Source organism: Neodiprion fabricii, chromosome 6 (genome assembly GCF_021155785.1).
Source record: "Neodiprion fabricii isolate iyNeoFabr1 chromosome 6, iyNeoFabr1.1, whole genome shotgun sequence".
In the NCBI taxonomy this organism is placed as follows: domain Eukaryota; kingdom Metazoa; phylum Arthropoda; class Insecta; order Hymenoptera; family Diprionidae; genus Neodiprion; species Neodiprion fabricii.
In genome coordinates, this window is record NC_060244.1 from 20,245,799 (window position 1) to 20,258,193 (window position 12,395).

Consider the following 12,395-nt stretch of genomic DNA (forward strand, 5'->3'; position numbering starts at 1 on the left):
TGTACCCAACTGTCAGTACGGGTTTCGGTATTCGAAAATACCAGTATCGTTGTTGGGCGCTCCGAAAACCATAAGTTATTTAGAAAGTGGTCTTGACTGATTGTATGTCACCAACGAGTTTTACGTGAATACAAATTATTCCGAAAAATGCGTTAAATTTTCGTAAGTGGTGGCTTTTCAACGCATGCGACACCTGGACTCGACTCGTGAACTTTAGTAAAATAATCACAGCATTTAGCGTGAGTCGGATCACCTTCTTATTCTTCTTACATCGTGGGTTGTGCCGTCTTTCGTTGCCGCTCCCGCGCTTCTTGCCACGGGTACCCGTATATTGGTCACGTATACGACACTTCAGCGTGCATATGTGCGTTACAGACACACATCATCGTACGTCCAAAAATTCGGTGTTTTACTGCAGGTATTGAAATTCGCGTTGTTTACGATTCGACCGTGAGATCTACGTGTGTTTTTCCCGCTATAAATACACCGCGACGAGGTCGATTATCAACATAAACCCTTCGCAGTTTACTGAATAAATATTTCTTGACAGAACACTATTATGCGAAAATTGAGTATGAAAAGTAAACGCGGTAGATCTGGAACGTGTAGTGATGGTGATTCCGAAGAAAATGGCGCCGGCGTTAGAGCTGTCGGCGACGACGAATCCTCAGAACATGACACTTCAAAAATTAAGAAAACCCCAAAAAAGGGTCGTAAGTCTCAAACTGAATCTAATAAGCAGACTGAGGGTACGGAGAATCCGACAGATGAACAGGAGAACGGGTCTCCTGTGAAAAAACGCAAAAAAGACTCACAGAAGGTTTCCGTTCCTTCCACATCCGAAGACAAGGCGTCCACCTCCGTAGACAAGTTAACAGACGAAGAGTATGAGGTAATTTTTTGAAAATGACAGTATGTCAGATACCAAAAAACTTCTAACTTCAATACCTTGCAAATAGTTACATACTTTTTCAACCTGCTCGTTACTATACGCTACTACTTTCTGCTGCTCTACTACTTTCTGCTGCTCTACTGCTGCTTGCTGCAGCTTCATTGAGATAAACTCATTACCTCCGTTGAAAAATAGAGTGGATTGTTGCACTTATTTATAAAAAATTGTAATTAAATTATTCCCGTCTGTAGTTGAAGTAACAACAGAATCAGGTCATACATCGTTGAACCAGACTTCCATAAGAACTTCTTCAATGAGATTTATTTGATGATTGTAGATTTTGAGGTGTATACATTTTTTCCCTCCTATGTTAGTATAGTAAGAAATGTAAAACTATCGAAACTCCTTGTTGCTGTTAAAATTTCTTTCAAATGTGTCATGAAATTTTCATTAGACTGTAAATTATTTTACAAAATGGTGGTAAAACTAACAGCAAAAACTGGCAATGACACCACTTGCCATGGAATGTGATTAAGGTTGTGCATTGAAACTGCTCTACTGCTTACTTAGGTTATCAGTTTCAATGTACCATAAAGTAAAAGTATCATCTGGTCAATTTTCACTCTGTAGAGAATTTAAGTATGTTAATTTTTCTCCGTAATTTTAGGTTTTAAAAATAGTTGGACAACGTACTATCAAGGGGCGCCGCCAATTCTTGGTACGCTGGAAAGGATATGATGAAGAGTCATGGGAGCAAGAAAAGAATCTAAATTGTCCACAGCTTATTGAGGAATATCTTGCAGACATTGCAGATAGCGGTATTGTTGAGAAAAGCCAAAAAACTTCAAGAACACCCAAAGAGAGTAGAGATGCTGCTAAGCCTAAAACGCCAAAGTCTGGAGGCAAAAAGAAATCCAATATCCGTGAGAAATTTTCTTTCTTAATACTCAGACTTTTTATATATTTCCAAGTTGTTGGTAAGCAAAAATTCTATTGCATAAGAATATGGTTTCAAAATGCCAAATCACAATTCACGTACAAATTGATTTTTAAAAAGTGTATTTCTCATAGATGCTGAAGCTGAACACAATCAAAATCACAGAGTAGATACTAACAAAGCTAGCAATGATGATGATGAAAAAACTACTGAGGATACTAAAGAATTTGAAGTTGAAAAAATTTTGGAGGTATACTTCCACAAAAAAAATAAGACGAGGGAATTTTTAATTCGATGGAAAGGATTCAGTTCGGCTGAAGATACCTGGGAGCCTGAAGAGAATCTCAATTGTCCAGAACTAATATCAAGGTTTATGGACAAAGTGGAAGTTGCAAAAAAGACTGAACTTCGTGAACTACGAACAAATCCAGCCCATACAAAGCGATATACCCTAATGTCAACTGAACCTGGGCGAAGACTCTCACGTCGCAATACCAACAAACAACGGTGAGTTGGATCATTTAAAGTATCAATGAGAACCTCCTACAGTAATTGATTGTATCATAATGCAGTTTGTGCTGCTTTACTGCATTTGACAAGTATATCATACCAAATATACCCATATCGAACATCTTCACTGTTTTTATTTTATTGCTGAGTCATTCTTAATTGAAATATTATCTAAAGTGTATACAACATACAAACGCTAAAAAACTTGACTACATTTCTGGTTTCTATGAATTACCGAAAATAATATTTACGTGTGATTGTGTTCAAGTATCTTCACTTCAATAAAATAATGATGGAGAACTAAGCAGAAAAAAGTAAGGAAACATGCTTATAACATTGACATCAAATACATTCATGACAATGCAATTTTTTTCATTAGCAAAAATGTGTCAAACACAGTCAAGTTGATATGTAATGATTGCCTTTCTTTACCTGAGTGGAATTTTATAACATCTTTTCTGTGTATTTGATTTTCTAAACTTCGTGTTTCCAAAATACCATTATATTTTACACTTGTATAGAATAAGTGTTGCTTTTCGAAAAATGCTTCGAATTGTTTTTTTTTTTTTTTACTCATTCTTAGCGAGTCTCTGACTGCGTCTGTAAGAAGTAACCTCTCAGCTTGTAATTCACTATTTGAAGAATAACAAAATATTGAGTGAGTCCTTAATTACAGGGAAGTTTTAAGGAATGACACACTAAGCTCCTTATTGTATGTAATGAGTAAAATGTAAATTACTTTCGTATGCTGATGTATGCTGTGTTGTGGTAAATGAGTGGAAAACTGAGTTAGAACAAATGCTTCTCACCCAATAACTTACACAAAACTGATCAGTTTTATTGCTCATGCACATAATACTTATGGCTTTTATTTTTACCCTCTTAACACATTACTTGGACTTGATTTTTTCTTTCTAATTTTAAGGTATGAGAAGTATGTATTATAAAAGTATGGAAACTGTTGTGTATAACATGATTTACATGATTTGTTTCCTTTTGTTGGAGTCCATATTGCATAATAGCTTCTGTGTCTATATCGTGTTTTACATTTTATGTGGAAATATGTGACATAAGGGCTTACGCATATTTCTGTGGTTTGTAATAGCAATGTAGATCAAGATTATTATTAAAAAATTGACCTATGACTACACTTTCTCTGTACTAATAAATCATATTAAAATTGCTTAACTTATTGAAATTACATTGTTATGGTGATTGATTAGTAATTACTTCTTTATGAAATCATATTTGAGAATTGTAGATAGTTGAACATCCACAAGCACACTGTTATTATCAACCCTATGTGACATTATTAAAATGAAAATAGATTTGCGACTGCTCTTCAGCATTTACAGAAATATTCACTTGAAAAGTAAGCAAGCTAATAAAAGAATAAAAGAGCGTACGAATAAAATGTTATACTTGGTTAATGAAAGTGGTGAATGGTTGGTAAACCCCATCTGTTGGGTGACCTACAGGTAACGATTGACAAACATTTCTTTACAGTGCAACATACCATCAGTGCGATGAGTAAATGGCAAAACAAGATATATCATTGTAGCTTCACATTACATACGAGGACTATTCGTTGGATTTTTTATCTTTAAGGATACGTTTTAAGAATGAGCTGGTACAGAACATAACTGGTGAGAGTTCAAATAAAGTGAAATTATTATACGCAAATCTTGTTTAACAATGAACAGCGAATCAGTGAAGAAGTATTTGAGCAGCTCTGAATTTTTCTTGTTTGTATTCTATTTTATTTTCACAATTCAGTTACAGTTTTATTTTGAAACTGTAAGATAGTTGGAATTTTCTCAGTGAAATACTGCTAATTATGTTCTGTGATCCTACTATTATATAGCGACGTGTTTGATGTTATTATAGACTCTATTGCACTTTTTTTTCCTGATATATATAAATGCATATATAACATTTGTTCGAGATCAGTTAAACGTAAATCCCAAGTTCCAATTATTGAGGTAAAATTAATCTATGGACAAATGCTCACTTTGAATTGAATTTTATCTCCATCTAATGTCATCGTATACTATTTAGTTATTATATCTAATTACAGTAAAGTCTCAATTATTAGAGTCCGATTCTGAATTTGTCTTAACATGCATACGTTGCAATTAAAAAATGTGCGTTCACATCTTTAGTTCACATTATATGGGTTCTTCGAAACTTACACTTAACATGGGTCCACAATGACTCCGATAATCGAGGTTCTACTATATGAGAGAGTTCAACTGACATTCTACCTTCAAAATATTTTGAAACTTGATCACTTTCAATTTGAAAATACAAAAACCGAGTCAAGTTTTAGTCTTAAAGAGGATGTATTTAAATAGACTTTTATTAACTCTGGCTTGTATATTGTCTCGAGTCACATATATTTTTATTCGAAACTACCATGTTTATTACATGATGTGACGTATGTTAATAAGTCTTATATGTTTGTCATATAAAATTATACTTCACACTATGTAAAGCTTTTCATTTGAATAATATTGTAACTGCTATAATTAATATATCAGGACACCAAAGTTATTACTGAACATTTTTCTCGTGAGAAGAGTACTTTTTAACTCATGCGAATAATTTAAGCTATCGATACATACGTATGTATCTATTTTTGTGTATTTACATAATATATACAATACTAGATTTGTAAGAGAAAACCAATCGAACTAAAACTGAATGTAAAAAACACATGAACATTGAATATTACTAATAGTGATAATAATAAGTAGCTAGTAGTCTATACGTACTGATAGATTGGTTCAGACTTTGGAAAAAATATTCAATTCTAAATCAAGTCAGTACAATATAATTAATAAAAATAAAAACCGACTTGTATTTTGAACAAATGTGTATAGTTATTTACGAATACTATACTATATAAAAAATATGTCTGCCACTTCCATGATTATTTTATTTCTTTATGGTGCAATATTAGATAAGTGACAGGTACGAGGCAGCATACATTTAATGGCTTATCCGCATAAAATACATTATGTGGTTGAATTGAACGGTAAATTGCTTTTTCACAAATCTTCTATTCAGTTAATTATTGAATAAAATCAGCTGAAGGAGTGAGTGTGCAGAAAAAAACTTGTAAAATACATACATTTTTTTAAGAGATTTTTGTCATTTTCATATCATGTGCAGTATCAAGTAGAACCAAAGAAATATTTTGATGCAGTGTCGTTGTGTGATTGGCATTGTAATTTGAGTTAACTAGTTTCTCTTGAAGCCAGCTTTGATACGTGTACGGAATATTCATAATTAACCGCTTTCTTTATATGTGTATGTATATACAGTTTTCTGCAATGTTTTATTGATATGACCAATGATTTACTACACATAGTGACTCCATTCTCGACGACATCTAGCAAATATTTTGTACAGATTAGCATAACTTGTACATCATCAACACACCAGTAGAATATCATTAGATAATATACTGTAGACATTTCTTGTCGAGTATCAGGTGTGAGCTGGGTAATTATTAGATATTTAGATATATTAGAAAAATAGTGTCGTCATGTGAACTTGATTTTAAGTAAGTTTTAGTACTGCTAGACTTATACTTGATGCTTGACAAAAAATTGATTGTATAAGGAAAGCTATACAAGTGTATTAACGAAATAAAATTGAAACTTGTAGCATTAATTCATCTCTTGGGCCATGGGTTGATGAATGGAAGTTACTGAAATTTTATATAATATATTGTCATTCAGAAGAACAAACACAGGCAATCTACTTTTAATTCAAAAAGGTGAGAATCCCATACTTCTCGTGATTCCATGTTCATATTGTACTTTGGATGGGAATTTGTGCAATTTTGGGCATGTATAACTAAGTCAGCTTGATAAGCAAAATTTAGTTTCTTTTTTTACTTATAATCTGGAAAGTTTTAACGAACGCTTAGGTATACTACATTCATATGGGGCATAGGAGTTTCATGAAACCTGATAGTACCCACAAATGATGTCAACATAGTTGTATTCTGACGTCGAGAGAATTCGTTGCCAACGTACTCGCGTTATAATGAGAACCAATTCATCTTTATTTTTGCCGGGATACTACGTAGTAATTTCAAAATCAAGTCTCGTCGTATCATTAATTTTCGTACGTAAATTTCATTGATTAATTTCGCAACTGAAATGATAAACGGTACATAAGTTCGGTATTCTTTTTGAAAAATTCAAATTATAATTGTCTCTACGTAGTTGTGAAGCGCAGTTCAATACATCCGCCGTGTCTGGAATTTCCGCGTGTGGGAAGTTCTCGCCAAGCATGACTGGAGTCAGTCGTATTTTATGAGGATATCAGTTTAATTAATTTCAAACAAACGCACGAATCGTCTTGCGCACAGAATTTTGTAGAATAGGGCTACTGTTTAGAAGACGTATACCATGTGATATTCACATTATTATTGGAGTGGGAGAAAAATTATGATAAACCCGAGAAACTAATCCTGACATACTGGTCGTTCATCAATCAAGTTATGAGGTGTGGTGTTACATCCGTTTGAACTGAATCTTGTAATTTCCTCTCGTCGAATATAAAATGGAAGCTTTCCTCAAAAGTTACAACAATTTCAATGAGAAGTTGTTTCAAAGTTTGACCGATAACAAGATACAGCCGAGGTAAGTTGATTGTACTTTTTTTTTTTTTGTTTACTTTAATAATTCAGTGATAACACAACATAACCTAACTCGCCGCAAAATCTACTCATCATCATTGTTATAAACAAAATTTGATGTGATTGTATCTTGATAATGCGCTGAATTACGAAAATTGTTTCATGATTAAAGTCTATCTCGATTTGGCAGAATGTATCACGTATCAGGAATAATAGTACGCAATTAGTATCAAAGGAACAAATGAAGAATATCTATCTACATACCGAAGCAGCATTCTCTCCCATGTATTTTTAGTCTTGTCTAAATTTACAGTGTCATCTAAACAATAGCCACAATAATGGTAGATCCAACAATCGGTCTTTCATGTTTGCAAGAATCTCGATTTAGCATAATAATAGTTGCGTTTTACTCAGTTGGTGTACAGATAAAAATATCCAAATTGGTTTGCCCCTAATAAATTGTACGATAATAATAATATTTTAAGAAGCATAAGTAATAAACCTAGTATAGTTTACATTGAAGATGTAGTAATAAGTATCTTCATAATACACAAGTTAAAAATTTTGTACTTGATATTATGAAGATTGTTTTTACGTTCTTGGAATTCTCATGGAAATCTCTTAATTGTGTTCAGTAAACAAACATGCGTTGTTATGTACAAAATGGTGATAAAAAGAAGTGCTGTTTTTATTATTATTACTTAGTTTAAATGGTATGTAAAATTTGTATAAATGGTGTATTGATCAGATAAAACAACAAAATCAAATCTTAGGTTTGCATGTTGACACCCAATAATGAACAACATAATGAAGAAGTGAGGCCCTACGCGACAAGGCTTAAACCCAAGGCCATGACTTCATGTCAACTATACTTAAGATAAACAATTTTTCCTCAAATTAGTATATATGAAACATCAAAGTGCTAGAGTGAAATCCAGCATCGCTCGTTAAAAGGTTTGATACAGACAATGAAAACGCATGAAAGCAAATTCAATCCACTTTGTAGATCCGGATGTATCCTGATCTGTAAATGCTCGAATCTGATTCATCCGGTATCAATAAACTTCTGTTTTAACACGAAAGGAACAGTCTTGTTCTCAAAAGAGAGTGCACTCTATTTTAGTTTCAGATTTTCCAAACGTATTTACCAAGATGTCATAATTACAGAAAAAACAGTGGACTTGGACTATGGCTTGCACCATTGGTTGGGCTCAGTGCTGCAATCACGATCCTGAGAGAAGATAGCAGTTATTCAGAGATATGTTTACTTACAGGAATAACTGGAATAGGTCTCGTGATGAGTTGCCTTTGCCTTATTCTTCGTTTATCCACAGAAACAACGGCTGTTAAAGACTTTCAAGTTTTATATTTCCTGCCAGCAATGTTCACATCTGTATTATTTCTACTCTTTGGAGAAAAAGGTATATGTACATTTTTATGCACACCATCAATAATTATCTCAAACTTTCGAATTGGTGAGTTTCAAAACACTGAAAATCCAATTAAACACTTTGCAATTTACAAATACTGCTCGTAAGGCAGAAAGACTCTTCTAAATATGCAATTAGTAAATACTGAGAAAAGAGTTTATTTATTGTTAACAAACTTATATTTGGATATGGCGAAATGAATGTTTCATTATTATTACAAAATTTTATTTGAGCCAAATATGATTTGTTAACTGTTAAAAAAAATTTTATCAACCATTATTTGGCTCGACTGAAATCTCATAATAATAACGAAATTTTTATTTCACCATATCCAAATATATGTTTGTTACCAGTAAAAAAACTTTTCGCAGTGCATACGTCATTATTAAAATTTGTTTTGATTACTTAAGAACAGGATTGCTTGTGAGTGTGACATGGGGCTTAGGTGTTGGAACATTTGGCACATGGGGAATCTTGCAACTGATGTCTTATTTTCCTGGTTGTTTCACAATTGGTGAAGCATCAGCAGTGATGCAAACTGCTACTGTCTTTCTACTATCCACAGCTGCCAATATACCTCTAAGATATCATCTGCCTCCAATACATAATCAAGATATCGCCACTGTCATACTACAAGTGTGTACTCAATTGCTTGCCACGAATGAAGAATAATATTTCAGTTGCATTACACCATTTGCAATGTGTAACCCTAACTATTTCCTACATTATAGGTAGCCGTTCTGTTTGTAGCAACAGTTGCTATTTTATGTAATGCATTCCCATTGTTACGCTCACCGGGACCATTTTATGCAATAAGTTTTGGTATTCTCCTGCTGGGAGCTGTTCCACTTTTACACTTGTTGCTCGATCAAAGTCCACTTTTGTGGTTGTTGGGTTTTATCTTCGAAAAAATTGACAGGGTAAAAAATTAGGTTTATTATCTTCAGTGAAGTGATTTCAACACATTTTCGGAGATCAAGAAACTACAACTCGTTGTTTATCTATTACTTTTCAGGTATTCATGGTGTTGTACTGGCTACTCTGTTTGGCACTGGGGATAGGAGTGATATCCTATCAAATTTTATGCAATTCAAAAGCTACAACTTCAGCCAGAAAATCATTTCACGTGTTAGCTGTGATGGTATACATTCCTGGCTTGATCAGCGAACCAACCCTACTCTATGTCGCCAGTGGTCTGGTAATGGCCCTATTTCTAATGCTGGAGGTATGTAAAAAAGTGCAGAATGAATCATTAGCTTGAATGAGCACATGTGTAGATAGTCAATTTATACATAGCACATCTTTCAGCTAATGAGACTTTGTAATGTACCACCGCTATGTGAAGTTCTACAGCAAGGCTTTTCTGTATTTGGCGATGAAAAAGATACACTTATATCTTTGACACCGTTATACTTGCTAGCAGGACTTTCATTTCCTCTGTGGTTACCAGCCAGCAATCTAACATTATTATCTCTGCTAAGCGGAGTATTGACTATCGGCATTGGCGATACAGCAGCCAGTGTTGTTGGCAGCAAGTATGGCAAACACAAATGGTCAGGTTCACTGAAATCCGTGGAAGGAACAATTGCTTGTATTTGTAGCCAACTCTTTGTCCTGTATAGCCTTGCATCGTTTGGTAAGTTATTCCACTTACACGAACCTATGCCTGGTGCACTTTTAAAAAAAATTTATTATTTTGTGCTGAGAATACAGATCAACATACTTAAAAGTACCCATAGACATGTGTGTTTTTATTCATCTGGTGGATAATTAAATAAGTCGCAATAATTTTAATTTCAGGTTTTTTTGATGATTTCTGGCTATTGTTACGTGCCACACTGGCTGTGATTGCTGTTTCGTTTGTTGAAGCATGGACAGATCAAGTGGATAATTTGGTATTGCCAATTCTGACCTATCTTGTGTTTGTTGTTTAAGAACAGTGACGAATGATTCAAACTTAATTGTGACAATCATTTAGTGTCTTGTTCGAACACTCTAATTGCCCAGGTATAATCAACAATTAGCAAAGGGATGATCATGTTCAAAAATACAGAACTACGTGTAATTAATTCCCTGATTCTTGAATCAACATCTAAACCAATAAGCTGTTGGCACATCGCAAATTATGACAAAGTCATAAGTGTGTAAATATTAAAGTTTCTTTATGACTTTATCAAATTATTTACTTATACAGAAAAGCTCGACGTGTCTGGCCTAGTAACGATTATTTCTGATCAGTCGAATGAAATAATACATATCTACGCAGTGAGCTTTTTTTTTGTCATTTCGAAGTGGCCCACTATTCATAATTCCAAAAATTTATAATTTTTATCGTTACGGATGACAGTTATAAATTTGTGGCAAGTTTTTCAACGCACAAGTAACAAATTCAGCATCTAATTACGGATGCAATGTTATTCTAAGTGTTGTTACGTTTGGTTATCACTGTCGTGAATACTTTTAATCCATAACTTTGATGAATGTTGCGTTAAGGCATTGATATGTGTTTTATATTTCTTAAATACCCATTTGCATTTCCAGAATTACGACTTTTTTTCAATTACTTGATATGTAATAATATACCGTTTTTTACAGAATAACAGAAATAAAATATTTTTCTACGCGACACTATGTATAATTTTATTTCATCCAAGAAGTTGCCCTGTCGAAAATCGTATAATCAATCAAAATGTCATGGTAAGATTTTTGATTGCTTGACGTCATCTTTCATGTCGATAGTTTTACTGTTAATTACTTGCAAAATACTTCCGGTTTTCGTTTTTCGTGCTAAGAGCATGTTAGAAGAGTGAAAATTAAACCATACTTTTCTTTAAAAGTCGGACCGTGAGTCAGTTTATTCTGGAAGGGATTAGCCAAATACATAATGTATCATAGAGTGTTTTTCAATGGTTTATTGATGGCACACCCTTAAAATCTGTCCGCACAGTACGTCGTTTGACATTTTTGTTCACGAAATATGCCCAGTTTAGTGCCAAAATACATCAAGGAAAAGCATCCCCTTAAATGCGATGCAAATCTTCTCTCGTATATCTTAAGCATTAAACCAAGACAATTATATTTCAGCTGGTTGGTTTTGTTTTTACCCTACTTGATATCTGGGAAGCTTGAAATACTGGAATAATAGAGTGAATACCATTTACTGTTTCTATTTTTGATCAAACAACAGCCAATGACAAATTTCGTAAAAACAAAACCAATTACTATATGTAAGTCTACTTAACCATCACTATCATTTCACCCATACTTCAGTAGAGCAAATATTCTGACTTTCTTGGATTGAAGTTTATCGTTGGTTTGTGTAGCTAATTTTAGCCAATCATTTGCATATTATTCGAGTATTGATTTTCAATAGTGCAAATAATGTAATTATTCTGATTATCTGATTTGATTATTCTCTACGAATTTCGTTAGCAGACTACTTTTTTTTTTAGTAATTCACACAGTTGTCTCGTTAACTCTTTGAAAATTCAATGAATCAGTCAAATGTTGGAACAGCTTATATCCTGTATACGCGTTGAACAGATAGAAGGTACATTTTTTATAGATATTATATGAACGTGAGATGTAAATGGTATACAATTTCGCACGTAGTGAATTCTTGCTGACTAATAAAATATCACGCAGGGCGGGCGTGCGGTGGTTCATTTGAATTACATGTATATGTATTAGGGTGGTCCTTATTTTGGGTAAGTCGGAAATTCAAACCTCTCACCCCTTGCATATCTCTCATTTGCAAAAAAAAAAATGTGTGCAAAGTTTAAGCCCAATCGGACAACGTTTACCCGTGGCCCAAGAGGGTCAAAGTTTAATAATGGAGCCAAATGGTAAAAACGAGCTTGAAGGCCTTTATTTAAGTAGACCAGCGAAAAAAAATCGAAGCAGGCTATAATCCACAAGATTTCTAACTAAATTCACAACTAATTGAATGTACTGATACCGAGTTCCGCCAAA

At 33.7% G+C, this 12,395-nt stretch overlaps 2 protein-coding genes across 4 annotated transcripts; both read left to right on the forward strand.

The window, feature by feature from the left end:
• The first annotated feature begins 292 nt into the window (after positions 1 to 292).
• On the forward strand, positions 293 to 6,997 carry LOC124184265 (chromobox protein homolog 5-like). 2 transcript variants are annotated; one of them, XM_046573791.1, is made up of 4 exons: positions 293 to 892; positions 1,560 to 1,815; positions 1,964 to 2,336; positions 2,923 to 6,997. In XM_046573791.1, exons 1-4 carry the CDS (start codon positions 560 to 562, stop codon positions 2,984 to 2,986), a joined length of 1,026 nt encoding a protein of 341 aa, XP_046429747.1. In that variant the 5' UTR covers positions 293 to 559; the 3' UTR covers positions 2,987 to 6,997. The 2 variants fall into 2 exon arrangements, with proteins under 2 accessions (XP_046429747.1, XP_046429748.1); XM_046573792.1 differs by having other exon boundaries at positions 300 to 892; positions 3,846 to 6,997.
• Positions 6,859 to 10,492, forward strand: LOC124184263 (dolichol kinase). Of its 2 annotated transcripts, none has more exons than XM_046573787.1 (7): positions 6,859 to 6,997; positions 8,161 to 8,414; positions 8,839 to 9,059; positions 9,155 to 9,343; positions 9,439 to 9,648; positions 9,732 to 10,059; positions 10,224 to 10,492. In XM_046573787.1, exons 1-7 carry the CDS (start codon positions 6,918 to 6,920, stop codon positions 10,355 to 10,357), a joined length of 1,416 nt encoding a protein of 471 aa, XP_046429743.1. In that variant the 5' UTR covers positions 6,859 to 6,917; the 3' UTR covers positions 10,358 to 10,492. The 2 variants fall into 2 exon arrangements, with proteins under 2 accessions (XP_046429743.1, XP_046429744.1); XM_046573788.1 differs by lacking the exon at positions 6,859 to 6,997 and adding an exon at positions 7,042 to 7,706.
• The last annotated feature ends 1,903 nt before the right edge of the window (positions 10,493 to 12,395 follow it).

Coding starts and splice junctions, on each gene's coding strand:
- LOC124184263 (XM_046573787.1), top strand. CDS start 6,918: ATGGAAGCTTTCCTCAAAAGTTACAACAATTTCAATGAGAAGTTGTTT. Junction 9,649..9,731: donor CCCTATTTCTAATGCTGGAG/GTATGTAAAAAA, acceptor CACATCTTTCAG/CTAATGAGACTTTGTAATGT. Junction 10,060..10,223: donor GTATAGCCTTGCATCGTTTG/GTAAGTTATTCC, acceptor TTTTAATTTCAG/GTTTTTTTGATGATTTCTGG.
- LOC124184265 (XM_046573791.1), top strand. CDS start 560: ATGCGAAAATTGAGTATGAAAAGTAAACGCGGTAGATCTGGAACGTGT. Junction 893..1,559: donor TAACAGACGAAGAGTATGAG/GTAATTTTTTGA, acceptor CCGTAATTTTAG/GTTTTAAAAATAGTTGGACA. Junction 1,816..1,963: donor CAAAAAGAAATCCAATATCC/GTGAGAAATTTT, acceptor TATTTCTCATAG/ATGCTGAAGCTGAACACAAT.